The sequence below is a fragment of the Dendropsophus ebraccatus genome, chromosome 3 (assembly GCF_027789765.1).
Source record: "Dendropsophus ebraccatus isolate aDenEbr1 chromosome 3, aDenEbr1.pat, whole genome shotgun sequence".
NCBI classification, from domain to species: domain Eukaryota; kingdom Metazoa; phylum Chordata; class Amphibia; order Anura; family Hylidae; genus Dendropsophus; species Dendropsophus ebraccatus.
In genome coordinates this window covers 152,799,149-152,823,788 of record NC_091456.1, presented here as the reverse complement: position 1 = coordinate 152,823,788, position 24,640 = coordinate 152,799,149, and the positions used below count along the sequence as shown (strand labels likewise).

Sequence of the window (24,640 nt, the reverse complement as noted above, 5' to 3'; positions counted from 1 at the left end):
TTTTGATGCACAAAAGTCCGGGTCAGATAAATGCAATGTTCCTCCCCGCCTTCTAAGAGCCATAGCACTTTTATTTTTCCACCTACAGGGCTGGTTGAGGTGTCATTTTTTGCGCCATGATCTCTAGTTTTTATTAATATCAAAAAAAAATTTGTGATATATAATTTAATAAAATCAGCAATCCTGGTACGGTTTTTTGTTTCCGTTTACGCCGTTCACCGTGCAGGAACAATAATGTTATATTTTAATAGATCGGACAATTCCGCAGGCTACAATATGTAATATGTTTATTTATTTTTTATTTTTGTAATGGGCAAGGGGGTCTTTTAAACTTCTACTGGGAGGGGGTTTATAAGGGTTTTTTTTAATACTTTTAAAAACTTATTTATTACACTTTTTTTAACACTTTTATTTACTGGAAAATATGCAATCATTAGATTATAGCATAGCAAAGATCAGTGTTATCAGCGATCTATGTATAGAGCCTGCCTGAGAGCAGACTCTACACATAGATTGCCGATCCGACAAGACGGAGGTAAGGAGCTTACCCCTGCCTGTCAGCACATGCGATCGGGACCCCCGCTGCACGGCTGCGGGGGTCCCGATCACTCAGTGACAGATGCTTGATCTGTCACTGAGCACCTTAAATGTCGTGATCGCTGTAGATCGCAGCATTTAAGGGGTTAATGAGAGTTGGCTGCAGCGCTCCCGCTCACATCAGGAAGCCCCTGTCAGTACAGGAACTTACATATACATTCCTACTTGTATTTTATATAGCTTAAAGGGGTTGCCCACTTTATAGTAAAATTGCAGAGTGTACAGTATTAGTAAGTGTACTTACTGTATATACTGACAGCAGCTCCCTGTGTACCTCATAGAGCTAATATCAGACTCCCCTGCTCTGTGGTGTTTTGGTCCATAAGATTGCTGACATGGAGGAGCATGTGACCAGGCCCCGCCCCCCAGTGTCCACCACTGAGCCTGTATATGCCTATGGAGGACACAGGGGGCAGGGCCTGGTCACATACTCCTCCATGTCGGCCATTTTATGGACTAAAACAAAACAGAGCAGGGCAGCCCAGCCTGGTGAATGGGAGTCTGATTTTAGCTCTATGAGGTACACAGGGAGCTGCTGTCAGTATATACAGTGAGTACACTTACTAACACTTTGTACTGACCTATTTTACTATAAAGTGGCCAACCCCTTTAATTTTATATATATATATATATATATATATATATATATGTATATATATATATATATATATATATATATAAATTGAATGTGTATATATTTAAAATTACACACATATATATTTATTTTTTAATTAATACATTATCACCAGTAAGGGTTCACTTACTATATCACTGCACATCTGGTCTGTTGAATAATACAGAAATTACTGCATAATGTATCTTCAGCCGCACTCTATGCATGTAGCGACATACAGATTGACAAGTTATGATACTTTTACACGGAGCGATAATTCGCCCGATCGCACGATTAACGATTTTGAATGAACGATTTTTTTTTTATAACGATCAGCGTTTAGACGGAACCATACATCGTACGGAAAATTCGCTTTGCGATCGTTTAAGCCTATCTCACACATAGGTGAAATTGCTGAAAGACTGTTTACACGGAACGATCTGCGAATTTTTTGCGAACGATCAACGATGATTTGAGAACATGTTGAAAGATCAAAATGAATGATTTTTTGCTTGTCGTTTGATTGTTCGCTGCGTTTACACGTACGATTATCGTTCGAATTCGACCGTTATCGTGCAAAAACGAACGATCAATCCGTGTAAAAGGACCATTAGAAAGAGCTTGATGGGAAGGGAATTAACGGGTAATTATTTAATCCTGTAGAAAATTAGGTATACAAGAGAGACTGATCTGTCTTGTAATTCATAGATGTTCTGGATGGTCTGGATGATCATATAGTTGCATTAATGAAAATGTTCCATATGTATAGCTGCCACAGAGTTGGGATGAAATAATGCCTTACTAGAATACTGGAGGTGAGCTACTCTTATATGTCAAAAAAATTGCTGCTGGAGTGCTTATTTAAAATCTTTTATCCTTTGTTCATCTCGGATATAAGTGTTACTAGAGGTATCTGCTTATCCAATTTTCCGTATTCCTTATGGTGTTAAATGTTCATATTTGGAAAAAATGTAGTCAGATAGGAAAAGGAACATTAAACCCTAGTAATGAATATTAGTAACAGCTGCATAATCACTTCTACCACATATTAAAATTTTATATAGTTGGAGATAAACATTAAAGCGTAACTGTCATTTTATTTTATTTTAATTAAAAAATTTAGGTGATTTTAAATTTTTTCCTCCAGATCAGTAAATCTAGCAATCAGTCATTTGGCTTCAGTCTGATCTTCACAAGTGCCCAGTTGAGAAAGGAACTCCAAAAGATCAAGGTTGGGAAGGCTGCAGGAGCAGATGGCATCAGTGCCAGGCTACTTAAGACTGCAGGGACCAGTTGTGTGGTATTATTACATATATGTTTAACCCCTTCAAGACAGAGTCCTTTGATGCACGGATGTCCGGATCAAATTAATGCAATGTTCCTCCTCACCTTCTAAGAGCCATAGCGCTTTTATTTTTCCACCTACAGAGCTGGTTGGGGTGTCATTTTCTGCGCCATAATCTCTAGTTTTTGATAATGTCATATTGGTGTAACATAAAAATTTTTATAGCTTTTTATTATTTTTTTTTCTGATATATAATTTATTAAAATCAGCAAACCTGGTGTGTGTGTTTTTTCTATGTTTATGCCGTTCACCGCGCGGGAACAATAATGTCATATTTTAATAGATTGGACAATTCTGCATTCTACGATATGTATTATGTTTATATATTTTTATTTTTTTATTTTTATAATGGGCAAGAGGGTGTATTAAACTTTTACTGGGAGGGGGATTTATAGGGTTTTTTTTTAAAAAAAATACTTTTAAAAACCTTTTTTATTGCACTGTAAAACATGCAAACAATGGATTGCATGTACTGATCTATGATATAGTTTTGTATTGTGGGTCATTATGGACACGGTCATATTAAACATATCTTTTTTTTTGGGGGGGGGTCATGTTTTATGTAACAATTTATTTTGTGTAGGGAATAAATTACATTTCATTATGGGAGGGTTTTTATGTTTTATTGCAGGATTTATTCACTTTTACACTAGTGTACATTAGTGTACTCTTGTGTATATTAGCCAATGATCTTCTCCAATGTAGTGCATATGTAGTGTATATGTCAGCATTATGCTGGCATGGCTGTGTAGAGGAATATCCATGGCAGGCCCGGGGGCTGATAACTAATATTTATTGCTATGTTTGTTGGTTGTATTTTTTATAATTCAAACACATACTATTCAAACATCCATTCACCTTTCCACCCTATGGATTAATCAGTATGTGTATGGAAACCTCTTACTTATACAGAATCAGTAAGCGCCCAGCTTAGCGGATGAGAGCATGGCAAATCACTCATTATCAGTCATGTGCACTACTCACGTTTGTTTAAATTTTCATCTGCAATCATCTGGATTTCTATTGTACGGTTCACACATCATTTGACACATAAAGAAAGCAAATGTCAAGCACTGTCTGGTCTTCTTTGTCTACAACTGCTATTGGGATTTGCATCCTAAAGCTATGAAACTAATGTAGTGAGAAAAAAAAAATAGAGAAAAACCTGCACAATAACCAGGGTAGACCAGGCAAATTACCCATCCTTTACGGAAATGCTTCTTTGATTTATGAACTGGAAGGATAAAGGGACGATTTCCAGGGGTATTCATAATTTACATTATAATTGGGAAGGTGAGTTTATACGAATGATCTGCAGCTTGCGGTAAATATGCAGCAGCTTATGAAAAACAGCAGTAGTGGAGATATTAGGAATACATTTGTCATAGGACTGCTGTAAATTGTAAACAATATTAATAATACATACAAGTGGTCCCTTTAAATTAGGTCATAGTAAGCGATTAAAAAAACTGCTTGATCTGGGGGATGACTGCGAGTGCTCATTTTTCATGTAATAGGCCTCATTGAGAATCTGTGTCACCCTGTAGAGGCTTCAAATAAACCCTCAACTACTGATTTATTCCCTTTTATGAAATATAAGTTTATATATACTGTGACTTACACTTGCTATGAAAATTAAGTACTAGCAAATCGTTTATACCACAGTAATACACATCTGAAATCCTACTTTACAGAAATGGCAAATAATGAGTTTTAATATTTGGGTATTGTAAATTTTCCCTTGCAAGAACTTGTCCCTTGTAACTACTAGAGCGGAGTCGATCCTTTTTGCAAATTTCGGACATGTTTGGGAAAAGCGGCCTCACCTCTCAAAAAACAAAAAAAGTTATTCTCACATGTCTGCGCTCCCCCGGTGTCGTCTTGTGGCTGTCTTGTCATGTACCGTCATCTTTTCCTGTGAAGGCCTGCTCAGCCAATCACAGGCTGTGGAGCTGACCCATCCCAGTCAGCCTGTGATTGGCTGAGCAGGCTGTCATTCTTGTTTCAGGAGAGACAGTTCGCTCAGCCAATCACAGGCTGACTAGGATGAGACAGCTCACCAGCCTGTGATTGGTTGTCTCTAGAGTGACAACCCACTCAGCTAATACAGGCCGCGGTGCTATCCTGTCCCAGTAAGCCTGTGATTGGCTGAGCGGGCCTTCACCAGAGAAGATGACGGGACCAGAAAGGAGAAGAAAGAGCACGGACATGTAAGTATAATGAGCATCTCATTAAAGTTCAGTTTAGCATGAACCTGAACTTTACATTAAAGTTTACCGAACCTGCTGAAGCAAACTTTTTACAAGTTCGCTCATCTCTGGGAGAGAAACAGTACAGCTGCTTTAGCAGTTAGGGCCTGGTTATCATGGTACAGATGGTGTGCTTAAATAGTAATTGCTATTACTATTCAATGGCTAGTAAGTACTGTCGGGGAAAACTGGTTAATTGTTTAACACTTACTTTGGTTGTGGAGACAAACTAAGTTCCAAATGGGTAACCTGTAGACTCGGCGAGCAATGCTTTTGTACAACCCAGGAAAGTTGTAGTTAGGTCCAGTAGTAAGCAAAGTAGGAAGGCCTGTCCTGGTTGGTCAGTAGAATGATGCAATGGGATTTGGTTTTCCTGCTTGGTAGTCTAAGTGTGGTCTAGATTGTGGCCTTGGTTGTGATTCGTTTTTGGACGGTCGTAAGAGCTGTGGGCTGAGCCTTGTACATCATGAAAGGGGTCCCTGAGAGTATGGTGTATAGGAACACAACTGAGAAATGGAAAGAAAGCTATAGAATGAAAGAGAGTAAAGGAACTTGGTGCTATTCTAAGAGTAGATCTGGAGGCAGCCCCTATTGAGATTATGGATCCAATAAGACTAAGCAATTTTTTGTTTTCTCCGATTAACAATAACTGATCGAAAACGGGTGCTTTTGTGAACGACCTGAAATCTTTCACCATAATACACAGAGCAAAAGTCGTTGGTTAGGATCATTTTTGAGATTGATTGTATACTCTAGTAAATGAAGGATCATAATAACAAACAAACGATGTGTACATACAATGAAAGATTTGTGAACGATTAACAACGATTTCCTGGTCAGCTCAAAAGATACAATCAACAATACACAAACAAATTTTCGTTAGTCCTTTTATCATTGCCTGCATATACATGGAAAGATTATTGCTTAAATTCAAACGATATGACAATTTTTTTTTTTGCAGGATAATATTTCTGTGCACTAAGGCCCTTATTGTCACTAGTAGGAAGTTTGGGGACAAAAGCCTTTGAAATGACAAAAAACGTAACAAAAAAGACAGCAATTTGAAACTAGTGTGAATTAACACAGGCCAGGAATAGGCTTCTGTGAAGAGAACAGTGACCTACTATAGAGTCCATTCTGTTAGAATTATGGTTTGCAACTTCTAGCCCAGGAAACACAATGGATCTCATTTGTGTAACTTTTTTTGTACGTTTGCGCCTTGATGGCAGCATGTCTCTTATGATTTTTAGATAAGTACTTGTGTGCCTGGAGAGGTCCAAGTTACACAATGTTATTGGCTTATTTCCTCTTTTTTCATTTTTATGTTTAAAGACCTTTTTTGAGTTGCTCTGAGCTTAGTTGGCATTCGCATAGGTCTCCACAGGGAGGGTTTAAAATGAACTGTGTAGACTTCTCCACTGTTACTTAGCTGCATTTATGAAATTATAATCTAGCTTTGATTACAAATACACATCCTATGCATGTTTTTGTGTCTCCAAGGTAACAGACTACAAAGAAACCCTGTGTAGTCTGACCCTGCAGTCATGCATGGCTCCTCATCTGGAGGAAGAAGGGAAATTAAACAACTGCACAATCTGGTTACGCACAAGATTGGTTTATAGCTATAGAAACAATATAGTAGGACACATAAAATCAATACGATTTACAATGTTGCTCCATTTAATGGGCTGGATGTGGTGACGTAATAATGATTGTTGCATAGGTAACATAACATTTAATATAAAAATGTTCCTTTTAAATACAGGATAAGATTTGTAGACATTTGTATTTTCTGTGCTACAGGACTGAAAGAAAGAGGCTCATATATGGGTGTTTTATTTCAAATCCCCATTAATATGCATCATGTTGCTTGCCACATAAAGAGAATAATCAGCTGCAGTTGTTTTCTGCAAATTGTTAAAAAGCAGATATATTGTCACATCCATTACTGGCACAATCCCGGATTAACTTCTTCCTGTTTGTCAAAAACAACAAGAAACAAAATAAAAGCTTCTAAGAACGCGTCTGAATACCAATGCCACATCTAATAGTTCTTTTTTCCTCAGATCTATTGTACATACTATGCATAGAGATTTTTTTTTTTTCCGGCAAATCTGACCCCGTGTCCATCATAAGGAGAGGTCCCTCCAGTGTCTTACATGGTGCCTCGGAGGTGTTGTAAATAATGCTCCATCACAAACCTACACAGTGGTGTTTTATAGCTACATTTTGCAAGGTGACCCATATACAGTGGGGGAAATAAGTATCTGATACAATGACGATTTTGTAAGCTTTCCCAAATGCAAAGAATAGAGAGGTCTGTAATTTTTATCATAGGTATACTTCCACTGTGAAACAGAATCTTTAAAAAAAATTAAGAAAATCACATTGATTGATTTTTTAAATATTTAATCTACATTTTATTACATAAAACAAGTATTTAATACAATAGAAAAACGGAACGTAATATTTGGTCCAGAGACCTTTGTTTGCAATTACAAGGTCAGATGTCACCTGTAGTTCCTGACCAAGTTGGCAAACACTGCAGCAGGGATTATGTCCCTCTCTTCTATACAGATCTTCTCCTTATCTTTCAGGTTTCAGAGCTGTTACTGGGCAACAATGAGGTTCAGTTCCCTCTAAAGATTTGCTATTGGGTTTAGGTCTGGAGACTGGCTAGGCTATTCCAGGACCTTGAAATGCTACACAGCTCCTTAGTTGCCCTGGCTGTGTGTCTCGGGTCATTGTCATGCTGGAAGACCCAGCCACAAGCCATCTTCAATGCTGTCCTGAGGGAAGAAGGTTGTTAGCCATAGTCTTGCGATATATATGGCCCCATCCATCCTCCCTTCAATATGGTGCAGTTGTCCTGTCCCCTTTGCAGAAAAGTACCCCCAAAGTATGATGTTTCCACCCCCATGCTTCACGGTTGGGACTGTGTCCTTGGTGTTGTACTCTTCCTTCTTTTTCCTCTAAACACAGTGAGTGGAGTTGATACCAAAATGTTCTGTTTTGGTTTCATCTGACCACATGATCTTCTTCCATGTCTCCTCATGATCATCCAGAGGGTCATTGGGAATTTTCAAACAGGCATGGACATGTGCTGGCGGCGTTAGCAGGGGGACCAAGCATGCCCTGCAGGATTTTAATCCACAATGTTGTAGCATGTTACTAATGGAAATCATTGAGACTGTGGTCACACTGAAGCAGCCCTATACACATTAAAAACTCTTTATGCCAGGAATGTATACACATTACTACAACATGGGCATCGGCAAGATAAACGCATTTAGCCGTCTGGCTGACGTGAAGGGGTTAAATTGATGAGCCCTACAAGTCTCATCTCAACTAACATAGGTTAGTTGAGATGACACTACCCCTTTAAGGAAAACAAGAAAGCAGCAGAGTATACATTATACTGAAAAAAATAATTCTATGTGGATGGCCAGGTGTGTGCACTGCCATCCTAAGGAAGAGATTACACCAGGGTGCACTACATGGTGAGGGCTAGAGAAGGCGGGGTGAAGGTTATTCTGCCGTGTACTACCACGTATCTGCTGCTAATGTCTTGGTGCCGGGTACCACAGGTCAGAGTGCTTTTGGAAGCATGAGTGAGACCTACACAATATTAGGCAGGTGGCTTTCTATTTCTTGCTAATGTACACTTATTAGGTTATCTAGAAGCATTGCGTTACCATGCTGACACATATGACTTGCCAAATCCTAGTAAAGGACATTTTCCTTTAGTTTTCATTTACAATGCATTGGAACACAAATGACTGCAGTGGTGCAAATAGCCTCTAAACGACCATCCACAATGCATCAAATAAGCATAGAATAACTGGCTGTGGAACATATAACAAAGACGTGTAAAGAGCCTACACAAAAGAGAAGCACGGGGTGATATATCTCACCACTATGTAAAGTATATAGTGACTGTCACATAGAAGCAGACCCAGTATGAGTGCACACCTTGTAAATGGGGAAATAATGCCTCATTTGCGCCTACTGACTCATGAACACCACAATTACTCTCATGCTGTCTTTCCATTTTCCAGTCCACTTTAAAAGGTCCAGTAATAGCTTAACATACTGTGCCCTTCTTACATATAGAACAGGTGTTTAAACAATTGGGAAAAGCAACTATTCAGCAGATGTCATAGGGCCACTATGGAAATTTACTGTATAAAATATTTAGGCTGTATAAGTACTGAATAATTCTTAGGAACTGGCATCTGATATTCCTTAAAGGTAATAAAGCCGGCATTATATTAAGTGAAAACATAAAATCACTGGTATTAAATGCAGCCAGGCTTAAATTTATGCCCAAATACTTTATATAGGGGGCAAAGTGAGAAGTAAGGTGACCCTGAAAAAGTGGTCTCAACATGGTCTCAGGTTGTAGATAGGGCTAACAAAAGGTTAGGAGCAGCAACCTGCCAATTTCTTTCTTTCCCCAGAGGTGGATAAAAAAAAAAAATAACAGAGAAATTCACGGACAAGGTGAAATAAGTAAGGTAAAGATTTTATAGATTAGGTCATAATGAATGTGACTATAGCAGATCTGTTAGGAACTTACCTGACCGGGATCCAGCTCTGCTCTCAGTGTCCAGAGTGCGGCACCACCTTCCGGCTTCCTCCCAAGTGACGTCACAGATACCTGACGGCGTCCCTGGTAACCAGGGACGCCCCGGGCTCCGCTTACTACGGCCGCTCAGCTGAGCGGTGTTAGCACTGAGGTTGAGTGGCAGACGTTGCTTCCACTTGGCCTGCAGTGCTACAGGTGATTGTGGTCAGGACTCAGGAGTCCGGACCAATGTTGTTCTGGTCCAGGCTCCTGGCCCTGTATTTGAAGTGCCAGCGGTCAATTCCTGGTCGGTGGCAATTAGGCTTCATACCCTGATCCCAGCTCCCCCTGTCTACTCCTGGGATCCCTGTTCCTAACCTCTCTGTTTGCCTGACTTGTTACCTGACCTCCCCCTTGACCTTTTGACTATCCGTTTGATCCATGATTCTGTACTGCGTTGTCCATTTGGTTCTGACTTGGCTTGTCGATTTTCCTTTGTTGTGTTTGTCTGTCTGTCTTGTTCAGTGTTACACTGAAGGCAAGTAGGTAGGGACAGTTGGTGGGTTCAGCCCTAGGGTCCACTGTCTCGTTTTATCTCTGCCACCCCATCCTTACAAGATCTATGTGTTTTTATATTTTTTGCTTTGGTACAAACATGGCAAACTGGCTGCCAGGAAAAACAATCAGCAGCCTATTCTCATATTGGAGGATTTGCAGTGACAAAGGGAGGCTCCTCCCTCAGGACGTATGGGAGAGCAATGAGGAGCAGTATCTGTCAGGGAGTCCTGGGGTCCGGGAAGCAGGCAGTCCCTTCTCTCGACCCGCAACCCCTGTCCCTGCCTACTTGCCCCCCCCTAGGCTAAATCCTAGGGCAGCAACTGGGCGACAGTCCCTAGCCTAACTAGGGATACGGGGAGGTAAACAGAACACACAGACAGGTATATACAAACAGGTCAGACACTCCGAGTCGGCAACAGGAGGTAACGTCAAAATCCAAATCAGCAAGCAAAGGGTTAACAAGTCCAAGTCTAATTCTCAAATAAAAAATGTCTGTATTCATGATTTCTTCGTTTTTTAATTTGTAGGAACTTTTACAGTTTACTGCCATTGTAAATATAATTTTAGCATTAACAGTGGATGTCAATATGTTCACTACATTTTTCTGAGTGCTGTATGGCTATTACTTTTTAAATATTTTCTTGTTATTCCAATGTGTCACTGACCATAATTTTAAATTAGGTTGTCCAAAAAAATAGGCATGGCAACCCTGAATCAGAGCTTGGTGGAGAGGGGATGTGTCTGATAGCTGAAGAGTAGTAGATGCTTGCAACAAACTTCCAACAGATGAGGTAGGTAAATGTACAAAACAGAATTTAAACCTGCCTGAAACAAACATATACAGTGGTACCTTGGTTTAAGAGTAAATTGGATTAAGAGCGTTTTGATTTAAGAGCTCACAGTTTTTCAAAATCGTGACTTGGTTTAAGAGCATTGCTTTAGTTTAAGAGCTCCCTGTACTGGGTGGGAGCGCAAGTGGAGGAGGGACATGGCCTGCATAGCGGGGTCTACAGCCCTGTACTCTGACCCAGGAAGTCTCCCTCACCTTCCAAATCATGGCAGATCCACTTCAGGCTGGGGCTTACATCAGGGGACAGGACTGTGGAGGTAATCTCTCCATAGCTGTAACCCCTCTCTCCACGGACAGAGAGTGCTGCTATACTGTGCCCACATCTGCCCTGCTCATTCCTTCATGCTCCCTGCAGTCTGTCAGCCTTGTGTTTCCCATCCTGGGATCTGCAGTTCCATTCTGTATCTACAAACAGCTGCTGTTTTTCAGGTTTATGCACTTACTATACCCTATACTTCACATGCTGATTGCTATACTGTACAGTAACTTATAATATCACATATTCAGCTGTTTCTAAAGCTTTTGTTACATTTGTTTTATATTGTATTCAGTGAAAAAAAAATCATTATTTTTTGGGGGAGGAGCCAATTGTAATTTTTTATGGGAAGTTTTGCTTTGGTATAAGAGTGGATTTGGAATACAAGCACGGTCCTGTAAGGAATTATGCTCGTAATCCAAGGCACCACTGTATCTATCCTAAGATAATAAGAAGGGAAATATTAAAAGGGCAGACTAGATGGACCAAGTGGTCTTTTTCTACCGACAATCTTCTGTTTCTAAGATACGTAATGATATAATCTTGTAGTCATCCAAACAAGGGACGCAGATTTCCTGTCTACACAAAAAAGCAGGCTCTAGGCTAGTGTTCAGACTGAAATCACATAAACCAGGTGCCTATAATAAAAGGCATAAAAATACATGGTTGCACCTGAGCTATGAATATTGGAATAATGATTGTTTGCACTAAATGTCCAAACATTTGACAAGGCAGGGAGGAGGTGTGGCCATCTCACGTGCCTCATTTATCATGATTTATGCCTGCTGCTGGAAGCAGGTGTAGATTTAGTACGCCGGGCGCAGGTTCGGGTGCCTGGCCGGATTCACTTAGAGGCGTGCACCTCTTAGTGAATCCTACTGGGGAAAAGGGGGCAGGGCCTACTTGTACACTGGTCTTCATAAATCCCCCACAGTTTAAAAAATTTATAAATAAGCATACGGCTGTTGCTATGTTGGCCGTTATAGCAAAGGCCATTGTTATACTGGCAGAACACCTGCCGGTGTTTGCATGTTCCTGTGGCCATTAAAGCGCTGACAGATGCAGGAACATTTATTTTCATACAACCCATTTGGGGTCTGTATCAAAATCAATTAAGCATTGATTTCCATACACACCACAGATGAACAAATAGCATCTGTGCGTGCATGAAAGAGTAATAACGGCCATTGTTTGTGGAACAGCGGCCATCATTAATTGACATGATAATAATTTTGCACGACCGTACCGAACAACGGCTGCTGGCGGTGCAGCAAGTGCTTGGAACGAGTGGCATTGCATTGATTTCAAAGCAATGCCGCTCAGGCTGAAAAGCACGTCTGCTGTTCAAACAGCGGCCGTTCTTTAAAAAAACAAAACATACCCTTAAAGGATACCTGTCACCCCCCCTTGCCGGGGTGACAGGCTCCCGACCCCGTTAGAGCGCCCTATACTTACCTAATCGCGCCGGGTCCCGCTTCCTGATGCGGTCGGGTCACAGAGATTTCAGCTCTTGAAGCCCGGCGCGCGCGGTCACAGGAGAGTCCGATGCCCATAGAGAATGACGGAGCATCGGACTCCCCATTCATTCTCTATGAGCGTCGGACTCTGCTGTGTGCGCGCGCGCTGGGCTTCGGGAGCTGAAATCTCTGTGACCCGACCGCATTAGGAAGCGGGACCAGGCGCGATGAGGTGAGTATAGGGGGATCTAGCAGGGGGTCAGGAGCCTGTCACCCCGGCACGGGGGGTGACAGGTCCTCTTTAAGGAAGTTAAAAATAAAAAAAAGGAACATAAGACGGCTGTGTGCATGAGCCCCTACAGAGTTTTCTGTATGGGAGTCTTTAGGTATTTAGAAATACAGTATTCCTATAGTACTCAGAGACTCCAACAATGGTTGCCGTTACCGTTATACCGTAGATGAGGGTGACCAGCACCAATCTAAATGCATCACCTATTAAGGGGACCGGTAATAAAAGGTTATAAGCTGAAACACCCCTTTAGCAATAGAATTTAGAAAAGTCTGACCTTCTTCTGCTATTGTCCTCTTTTTTACTGGAAACAAAAGATTTATTGAAAAACAATAAAACAAGACAATATCTAATGAACTAAATTGCATTAAATGTCAGATTTTTAGGCTGCAGTAATTTTGATGAAATCCACCTTCATATTCTTTGAAGCATGTCCATTTGAAATACAAGGCACAGGCTCCACATTTTATGGAAATTGTAAGTAATTATTCAGAAACACCTAGGTTCTTGCATCCCAGGGAATACGGACACAAGTCAGCCAAGCTCTTTGAAGAGAAGTGTGTTTCACTAGAAGGAAAAGATTGTCATTAAAATGCAATGAATTACCTTATTGGCGCAATGTATCATGCCCCTAGCTGCACGTTACTAGGCGATATTAAACATTAGAGCAGCAGATTGGATTGAGTGTACCCATAGGCTTTACGTGAGGAAAAATGGTATTTTAAAATGAAATATTTCTATGTGTTTTGGCATAGAGCGTTTAGGGAAACTGCCAATTTATGCCGGCCCATGGGGCATATTGTAGAATTGAAACGGTGTCTCGGCATAAAAAATATTCAATAAACACCTATGACCATTTATTCTAAACTCAATCATAAATATGGTTATCCTATTGTGGACAGTTTTATAAATGGGGGGCTGGTATTTTATCAATTACTGGGATGTACACAGTCTACAGTCCTAAAATGAGATTCACTTATCTTACATATACTGCAGTGAACGTATCAAAAGGAAAATGAGATTCGCAGAACATGTAGGCAATCAGAAGTGAGGCGTGAAATAAACCAAGGTGAAATACTTTAATATTAAGGTGATAAGGTGGAGAAATAGTAAGACCAGTTACAGTGGACAGAACACATTATATAGACACAAGTAACAATTGGCTTTAATCCCTTAAGAACCGGGCCAATTTTGCATTTTTCCTCCTTGTGCTTGAATTTTTTCACCTAGGGACGCACATGGGCCCTTATTTTTTGCACCACTAATTGTACTTTGCAATTACAGGCTTAATTTTTGCATAAAGTATGCTGCAAAGCCAGAAAAAAATTATGTGTGGTGAAATTAAATATTAAAATTAAAATGAAAAATTTGGGGGCAGGGGGGTTCGTGTTTACATCTTTCGCCCTAGGGCAAAACTGACTTGTACGATAACAAAGATATGTACAGTAACTTGTGTAACTTTTATTTTATTTCTTAAAAAAAAAAATGTTTCTTAATATTGCTCTATTACCATGCTTATAACGCTTTTATTTTTTGGTTTATGTGTCAGTTTTTGCACCATGATCTGTACTTTCTATCGGTACCTTGTTTGCATATATGCGACTTTTTGATCACTTTTTATTACAATTTTTCTTGATTTGATGCAACCAAAAATGAACAGTTTAGAATTCTGGATTTGTTTTGCACTTGCGCCATTTACCGTGGGAGATCAGGAATGTGATAATTTATTACCGTAGTTCAGGCGATTAGGCACGTGGCTATACCAAATATGTCTATTTATTTATTTTTCTTTCTAAAATGGGAAAAGGTGGGTGATTTAAACTTTTATTAGGGGAGGGGATTTTTTTTTCATTAATAAATTTTTTTTACACACTATCACTACTCTGATCTCTCATTGAGATCTATGCAGCATAGATATAGTGCATAGATCCATGAGATCTGTGTTGTATTGCTCTCGGCTGCTGCAGCTGAGAGCAATACTGTAGATTACCTAGCCGGTAATAATAAGCCAGCATAATTTCAGATATACGTTATTTAAATAATATATAATAATAATATATATATAAAAACAAGCGAAGGACAGCATCTCCTCATAAAGTGCTTATTGCTTTATTGTGCCAGTTTGCAAAAAAAGTGCAAAGTTTCAACACTATGCATATGCTTGACAAAGGCTCATAGAGCTGAAACATTGCACTTTTTTTTTGCAAACTGGCACAATAAAGCAATAAGCACTTTATGAGGAGATGCTGTCCTTCGCTTGTTTTTCTGGAATACGATTGGGGTGAGGGCCGAACCCCGTGAGGACTGTGCATCCCGCACTGTGTTACCGCGGATCCAACTTACACTATATATATATATATATATGTGTTAAATAACATATATCTGAAATTATGCTGCCAGTAACAGATGAGTTGCTACTATTACTATTACCATAATAGTTTGACCTCCTGAGTCTATAGTAAACTACATACTGCAACTACACAGGCATAACACAGTTTGTACGGCAGCTATACAGAGTGATAGGTATGGCTGTCAAACATATAGGGTGTATGAGGACTTTCACTTGTTTAGGAAATCCCCTTTAAGGCCATGTGCACACATCGTAACGGAACGGCCGGTCTCTGAAAAGATCATCCCGGCCAGTACTGCAGTACCAGCCGGGTGATCTTTAGGGCCGCAGGGTTCTGATACGGGCGCATCCATGCGTGCCCGCATCAGAACTCCCCACAGCACACTAAGGAGCTTCCGGCCGCTCGCTCCACAGTGTGCACTCACATATCAGTTGTTTGCGGCGCCGCTAGGGATCCCGGCCTGCGCGTATACTTTGTGTATATGCTCCGGCCGGGATTCCTAGGCAGCAATGGCATGTATAAATCACGGCCGTTGTACAAAGGCTGCAGTTTTACGAAAATATATGGTGTGTGAACATAGCCAAATAATGCAAAAAAGAATAAATTAAAAAAATAAAAATCCATATATAATCTTCTGATTGGGATTGACCCATCAATGAATCGCAGTGAGGGAGATGTACTAAGCATGCAACTCTTCCCCCAAGGAAAAACTATGATATTAATGGTATTCCAGAAATTTTACCTTGCTGGTGATGCTATCGCTATAAAGCCCAAGCCTAAAGCTTAGTTCACACTTTCAGGTACTATTCCAGCAAGGAGCCACATCATTACAATATATGAAATAGCTGTTATGCAGTCTTCTCCCCCCAACATCTGAACTCAGCTCAACAGTTCCTCATCAAATATCATATAAGTGTCCATTCACACAGAGCAAAAGAGGTGGAATTTCAAGTGGATCCCTCGCCGCAGACGCTGTCTGAAATTCCACCTGTCCCATTGATTCCATAGAATTTCTTGTACGCCTCCGCTCAAAGATTTGACATGTGGGCTTTGCTTGAAATTCTGCCTCTTTTGCGCTGTGTGAACAGGCCCTAATGCATATCCCAGAAGTAAGTAAATTACACTGGTCACCCGTATGATTTTTAAAATATTTTTATTAATCATTAAATTAAGTATAAATATAAATCATTTTACAGATTATAAAACATATTAATTTCAGCAATTTTCCCCCATAAATTATTTTCCCAATTAAGCACCATAATTCTTAGACAATAATTTCTATACAAATGCTTTTGTATAAAAAAAAAACAAAAAACCTACTGTCGACTTTTTAACATGATTTTATTTTTACGTTTAAACCCTGTAGAGATAAGTTTTACAATATATCTTTACATGAGCTTACGGATACAGAGATTGCCTGCAGCTATCATTAGAAAGAGTGTAGGAGCCTCCAACATATGAATTTATCACTATAGCAGCTCTATAAATCTGTAAGCAATGAGCTCACACTGTAGAAATCTACAGGAAGCCAGAATCACATCATTTAATTCTACGACAAAAGGGATATGTTTATCTTTATGCAGATTCTACCACAGATTGCATACTGGAGTCTGTGTGAAGACAACTTGCCATTGATTTTAATGAGATTCTGAGGAGTAGTACATACAGGATGACTCTGTGTGAAAGAAAATGATGTACATGTAATGCACATCAGGTGGCCATTCCGTGGGGCTAATCCACAGCCAGATCGGAGACATGAACTGAATTTTGTCAACATATTCAATTGCATTTCTTTTTTACATATATGCATTTGGAATGTGTGCCAAATACTGTAGAAATCAAGCCCCTAGTTCTCCCCCAATATTCTTCCAATGTTGCCAAGATTATTGGAAACATCATGCAGCTATTGGGGGAGGTGGCTGGTCTTTATGGTTTCGACAGCATTGAGAGAGCAATTGTGATTATGGAGAAGAACACAATTGAGACCATTTGCATTTATGGAAACACAGCCTAAGAATATGCAGTTTCATATGTCACCAGTTTGGCTATGGATTAGCTTCACAGAATGGCCACCTGATGTGCACCGCATCCGGTACTTTATTGTCCATGGCACAAATTTGGAAATCCATGCTAATCTCTAAAACCCTTGATCCAAACATATAAGTGGAAACACAGTCTTGCAGCGATCCAACCCTTATAAAAATTATAGACAGATATTTAAAAAAAAAAAATCTAAATGGTGTTTATTAGTGGGTGTCTTCTTTGAACAGGCTTGAATACTTTCCTAGTAAAATTTGATCGGCTTAAAGTGACTCTGTACCCACAATCTGACCCCCCAAACCACTTGTACCTTCGGATAGCTGCTTTTAATCCAAGATCTGTCCTGGGGTCCGTATAGCAGGGGATGCAGTTATTGTCCTAAAAAGATTGCAGGGCAAGATCTTGGAATAAAAGCAGCTATCCGAAGGTACAAGGGGTTTGGGGGGGTTCAGATATAGTTATCAGTTATAAGAGCAAAATAAATTAAGTATCAAATTACAAGTTAAAGGGATTCTGTGATGTAAAAAAATGAGGGCCTGCTAAGGATATAAACCCATTTAGGCTATGTTCACACTACGTATATTTGAGGCTGTATATTTGAGGCTGTATAGAAACCAAAACAAGGAGTGGATTGAAAACACAGAAAGGCTCTGTTCACATAATGTTGTAATTGAGTGGATGGCCGTCATTTAATGGCAAATATGTGCTGTTATTTTAAAACAACGGCTGTTGTATTGAAATAATGGCAGTTATTTACTGTTATATGGCGGCCATCCACTCAATTAAAACATTGTGTGAACAGATCCTTTCTGTGTTTTCAATCCACTCCTAGTTTTGGTTGCTATGAGGCCCTGACATGAGGACCAAATACAGCCTCAAATATACATAGTGTGAACCCAGCCTTAAGATTCTTTTGATGAAAGAACACACACATACAAACGACACATTTTCATATATTCAAGCTTCCTTAAAGTTTTGGTTTACAAGTTTCAATGTGTGTTGGTAAAAATTTTAATCAGTGACTACACACAGTGACAGCTTTGAACTTCAATTCAGACTGCCTTTTCCTGACCCTGGATTTCTACATTGGTCATTGATAAGCTGGATACAGTGTGGTAGACTTATCTACTGTAAATAGAACTAAAGTATATATTTTTTAAATAACTTCACCTTTCATGTCTTTGAAGACTATGGACACTTGTAGTCACTTTAAAGAGACCTTAATGCAAATTTAGTTATGACATGTCAGAGAGAGAAATTTTACAGGGTCATGTCTCAGTGTTCAAACCGCGACTGATTGGGAGAACCAACGGGGAGACAAACTCATTTAGTACAATCCTTTCCCGGCACTGTGTCACATGAGGAGACGGCTGCACAATAGAAGTCTATGGCCCACATCTCGGCACAGACCGGGGAGTGGATTGTGCTCATTCTACTAATCAGTCAGGGTCTGAACACTCAAACCCTGACCAATAAAAATTGATGACATGTGTCTCTAACATGTCAAAGTTTTTTCCTGTGACAGGTACTTAAGTAAAAAATGTTGAACTAAGTTTCGTACAATGTTAGTTCATCTAGCACACTACATGAGTGAGTCTGCTATCTTTAATTCTACGTTAATTTTTAGACCCCCTGAAGACCACTACCTTATCCAGGTTTGATGTGACAGATTTTCAGTCCAGCATAAATTATGACTAGCGGCCATTTTCCTAGAAATAACCACTCTCATAGAAGACAACTATTCAATGCAATTTCCCATTTCTAGTTTCGGACTTTTGTCATGTGAGTGAGACCTTCCAATAATACATGCTGGATATAAGGTCAGTGTTCGATCTAGGGTCTGCATTGCCTGTTCTTCTTTCTGTTTATACTTGTAAACAGCCCACGTCATTCACCCCTGTAAACTGTCTTATATTTTCTTCACTTTCTATATAGTTTGTATGAGTGCCAACCAATGGCCATTGTGCAAAGCACTGAGTGAAAACAACTGCCGTTGTTCCATTAACTTCAATGCATTTCATTGCAGTATGAAAAGAACGACCGTTGTTCTAATGGAAAACAACGGCCATTCTTTTAAAGAATAGTACGTTGTGTGAACATAGCCTAAACATAAATAGTATCTGTAGACTCTCCAAGCCATCCCTATAAAGTAAAAAGCCTCCCCATGATGAAATGCAAGAGTTGCCATATTATGATACATATTAATATAAATATTACATTGTTATGAAATGGTTCACATAAAAAATACTCAAAACATAAATAATTCACGGTAAAATGTTTTTTTTTTTAAATGAACAATTTTCAGCACTGTTGAGCAACAAGGAGCGAGGCACATACTAGTAGTAGATCTCTTTAAAAATCAGTACGTTCTTATTAGTCCACCACAAGCTACTAGATAGAATGATCAACATTGCTTGATGGTGTGAGGTCCACTTTTCACAGTATGATTGTGCAATGCACGCATAAAATTATTTAAATATTTTCGTTAAATGATGGGACTAAACCTGCCAAGATGGCCGCATTCTAACACTTTTGCTTCTCTGGAGGCTTTTGCTTCTATGACGAACTGTACTTGAGCTTGGATTTTGCTGAGGTTGACTGTCTGGTATTTCTTTTTCCCTAGTAGGGGAGGTTAGAGAATTTTTTGTTCCAAAGGCAAAAAGTTGTGATGTGATTTGTGCTACATTCTGTGTGCGCTCAACAGAAGCCTGTGTGTTTCCATCTGCACTTTCACTCTCAGATTTCGAGGACTGGTCATTGGAAGAACTTCCCTTATGCCTTCTTTCCATCTTTAAAGTTTTGATGGCATCTACAGCCAGATTAAGTTCTTGTCTTAATTTTTCTATTTCAAAAATGGACCGATCTCGTTCTTCTCTACAGTTTTCAATTGAATTGTCCAAGGAGATAAAAAATTCTTTGCCAAGTTTGGAGAACGCTTCTTCACCTTGAGAAAAAAATATATACACACAGGAAAGAAGAATTACAACATAAAGCAGGATTACAAGTCTGGTACAGGGCAAGTGAAACCATTTTTATAGTAAATGCTAATGCCAAGTATTAATTCAACAGATATAATGTATTACGGCATAAAAAAAAATTCTTCCTCAGGAACACAGGAACAGGGAGATGCAGGAGACCAGCAAGTGACTGTAAGGGGTAGTGCTACATGGGCACGGGGACGGGTAAATATAACTTGGCTGTTTTATTCCCACCACCTTTTGCCCTCCCTGTTTTTTTTAAGTTTGCCTGGAGTACCCCTTTAACTGCACTGTGAAAAACTAAAAATAACACAATGCCAAAATTGCTGTCTTTGGTCACCTTGACCCACCAATAAAATTAAAAAAAGTGAACCCAAATACAAAATATTTAAAAAAAAAAAAAAAACGTCTTCAACACACATAAAATACAATTAACTATAATAATATATAATATGCTCTTGTACAACTATGCTGATGGAATAATAAAAACTAAGTAATGAAAATAAAAGTACAGTTGCTTTTATACCCTTAAAGCCATCCAGTGGCTGCAGCAAAGAGATTAGATTCCTTTTAAATATCCCTCTAAAAATGAATCCATGCTTCATAAAGTTATGTAAGCCAAAATATAAAAAAGTTATTGGAATAACGCTGGGGTATACTGTATATGTATGACAATATGCCAATTATGCTGGTGAAATCTGTGATGTTGGACTGAGGGATGAAAGGGCTATATAGATACCATGCTTAGATACCATTACTAGAAATTTGCTCAGAATGTGTTACCAGTTTCTGGTAGCCAATAACTCTAAGGAGTACCAAATGGGCTTGAGAGCGCAGACTACATGATTTCATGAGATGCATCTTTGATATAACAGCAGATCACTTCAACTAGATTTTACCATTAAAGGGTGTGTTGAAACTTAAATGTGGAAAAAAGGAAACAGAAAGTTGTATAAGTGCTACCTTGTTGTCAGAACATGGAAATGAGGCGCATGTTAAACCATTACCTTCATGCTGCTGTGTAGTTGACGGGGTCAAGGTGTCAACAGCATCCTGGATCTGCTCTGCATTGTTCTTAAAAGTAGTCAAGAAATTTCTCAAAGATGATTCAGAAGCTTCAGTTTTAAGATCAGCATAGGAGGCGAGGACATCTGTAATATCATAAAGCAGATATTTTATGGAACGGGATGATCCAAATTTTGTAACCCAATACAAAAGCATAGTGTAGACCGCTCATAGAGAGTAAGCAGTGCAAACAAGATAAAAAGTCTATGGGCTATCGATGGAAACTGAGTATCAAGGACAATTCAATCAAAAATATTCTCCCAATGGTAAGCAGTCTGTGTGTACTCTACACAAGATATACTGATAATACTACGGAATGGCTACTAATAATATGAAAGTGACAAGACAATCACTGCATTACTCCTACTGGCGTAGTGAGCAACAAAAGGTGCATAGCGAAGCAGGGACTGCCTGCTCCGGTTCACTTGATGCATACAGTACTGTATGAACTGCTGCTCACTTATAAAAGAACTTCGACAAAAATGAAAAATCCAGTGCTGGCAGGGGGGGTGGGGGAAGATAATAAAGAAGCTTGACTTACCTGTCTAGGTGCACCCATACTTACCACTGACGCCAGTTTCTCTTGGTTTCGTCACAACCTGGTGGGAACTTCCTACTCAGTCCTGGCTCAGTCACTGATTCCTGCAAGAGCAGGAGCTGAAGAAAGGGAGATGTGGGTAGTATGGCATTGATGTGTGAGCACCTGGACAGGTAAGTATAGCTTCTTTATTATGTTCCCCTATCCCGCACTGGATTTTTTATTTTTTCGACGGAGTTCTCCTTTAACATTTGAGTGATATACTGTATGCATCGCTGTTCACCCAACAGGCACAGGTTTGCCGTGCCTCTTTAACGGTGTGCTGTGTTAATGCAGTGGTGCACACTGCATCTGTAGGGTTGATTATAAAGTGCACATGCCATCAATTTACAAATGTTAACATTTTTTCCCAACCTACTATAAGCACATTCTGTAGCTGTTACTCTAATAATACAAAATTACAATGACCGAGTGTTTTTCGAAAGGGTAAAACTATTAACACTGACAAAGTTCTTCTGACATATGTACCTAGAATGTGCAAATGTTATTTTTATGTCTCACTAACCTTTCAGTGGAGAACAAACAACCGCCACAACATTTTCTTGAAAATTATGATAGGCTTGTTTTATTCCTTGGAAAAGAGCTTGTGTGTACTGCACTTGTAGGTTGTAAATACCCCTGTGGAAATCAAGCTCGGCTTCCAGGGCATGGATCTAGGAAGTAAAGGTCACAAATAATGACAAGATATCTTATTGTTCTAACATCCAGGAACAATTGTGGCCAACACAGAATAGCACACATTTTTACACTCAGCCTAACAACAGCGTTCTGGAATCTTTATTATTGATTTATATATATACCGATTAATCTTCACTTTTAGAATAGAAATCACAGGTTTGTAGATAAATGTCTTATCAACCACTGAAGCAGCATGTAGTATTTGCGTCTTTGGCAGGTTTACCTATGATAGTGTAATTATGTGAAGATATTTCAGGGAGCTCTATAGGCTTGGTGGACAGTTTATTGTCCTCTGTAGTGCATTTTATATAATATGGTTAATATATAGATTTTAGATGTTTCTACTGAATATGGGAATCTATGGGTACAATGGGCCTCATTTACTAACAATGTGTCCATTTTAAGCCGCTTTACTATTGGTTGTGCCTGTTTTTTTTTTTTTTTTTTTTTTTTTTTTTTTATGTCATAAATCTGGAAGGCTTTTCTCAGGACAAAACTAAAACCAGATAATCCCGCAACTCTATAAGCAGCTGGTTTTTAGAATAGAAAACCAGTAAAAAAAAAAGAGGGTTTGCTTTATAAAAATGTTGGTTGTGTTGGGTTTTAAAGGACACACCCATGACACACCCACTTAGCGTGGAGTTTACCAACAGAATTACTCCATATGCATATACACTAATGCAGGAAAAAGCATTATTCTTCATCATTATTTCTGGATCATTGAGAGATTTTGGTTTTGGAGGATGTTTACATCTTATTCTTTATTCATGGTTCTTAGGCAAAACTATGAGTGAGCCCAATATCTTGGATGAAAAAGCAACCATGAAATGTGTCGGGATGCCTTACTGTTGGCATGGCACCAGACTCTTGGTAGCATTCACCTTATCTTTTTTGGACTCATTGTTCCACATGCCCCAAACTGTCTGAAGGCGGTTTTATCTAAGAAAATAACTAAACCCAGTCCTCTGTAGTCCAGTGTCCATTCTGCACAATGTCAGTCTGTTCTTGATATTTTTCTTTGCTGCCTTCTTCACAGGACGCAAGCGAATGCATTTTCCTCACTGTGCAAGCAGAGCCAACGACACCTGCCTGCTGCAAACTCTGCGCTGGTGTTAAACCGATCTCACAGTTAAATCTTCTTTAGGAGATGGTCCTGGCACTCACTAAACTTTCTTGGGTATCCTGAAGTCTTTTTTTCAAAGCAACATTAAAGGGGTTGTCCAGGGAAATTTTTTTTCTTTTAAATCAACTGGTGTCAGAAAGTTTTATGGATTTATAATTTACTTCTATTTTAAAATCTCATGTCTTCCCATACTTATTACCTCCTATATGTCCTGCAGGAAATGTTGTTTATTTATATCATAAACAGTGCTCTCTGCTGACATCTCTGGCCGAGTCAGGAACTGTCCTGAGGAGGAGAGGTTTTGTATAGGGATTTGCTCCTGTTCTGGACAGTTCCTGACTCAGCCAGAGATGTCAGCAGAGAGCACTGTTTTTGAATGTAAATAAACAACACTTCCTGCAGGACATACAGCAGCTGATAAGTATGGGAAGACTTGAGATTTTTAAATGGAAGTAAATTACAAATCTATATAACTTTCTGACACCAGTTGATTTGAAAGAAAAAAATTTTTGGCTGGACAACCCCTTTAACCCTTTAAGGACATGGCCCATTTTCGTTTTTACGTTTTCGGTTTTTCCTCCTTGTGTTTAACCTCTTAAGGACATAGGACGTACCGGTACGTCCTATGTCCTCATTAGCACTTCAAAGCGGGGCCGCGCGGCGGCCCCGCTTTGAAGTGCCGCGATCCCGGGTGCCGCGTGTAGCCCGGGACCGCCGCTATTAGCGGGCACGGTCCGATCGCCGTGCCCGCTAATTAGCTAATCGGAGGCAGCTGTCAAAGTTGACAGCTGCCTCCGATTACCGGAGGCAACGTTTCCCTGGTGTCTAGTGGGGGAGATCGCTCCTCCGGGACCTTGTCCCGGAGGAGCGATCTCCGTTACTGATGCCGGCCGGGGACGCGTCCAAGATGGCGCCGTCCTCGGCTCGGCACTCGTTTGTTTCCGGCTGCAGCAGCCGAAAGCAAACGAGTGCCGATCTCATGGATCTCTGCAGCATATCTATGCTGCAGAGATCTCTATGAGAGAT

The 24,640-nt window shown here is 39.7% G+C and overlaps 2 protein-coding genes across 6 annotated transcripts in view; both read right to left on the bottom strand.

The window, feature by feature from the left end:
- The window catches only part of LOC138787390 (uncharacterized), a 406,633-nt gene that overhangs the window by 38,896 nt on the left and 343,097 nt on the right, over positions 1-24,640 (bottom strand). The window lies entirely within an intron of this gene.
- The window catches only part of LOC138787389 (uncharacterized), a 111,352-nt gene continuing 105,646 nt past the window's right edge, over positions 18,935-24,640 (bottom strand). For 3 of the 4 annotated variants that reach the window (XM_069964661.1, XM_069964662.1, XM_069964663.1), the window contains 3 exons: positions 22,319-22,466; positions 21,158-21,301; positions 18,935-20,116 (listed from right to left, as the gene is read on the bottom strand). In XM_069964661.1, coding sequence (XP_069820762.1) covers positions 19,671-20,116; positions 21,158-21,301; positions 22,319-22,466 — 738 coding nt within the window. In that variant the 3' untranslated portion in view covers positions 18,935-19,670. Of the gene's footprint in view, positions 20,117-21,157; positions 21,302-21,835; positions 21,873-22,318; positions 22,467-24,640 lie in introns of those variants that run through there. The other variant, XM_069964665.1, reaches the window with a different exon arrangement.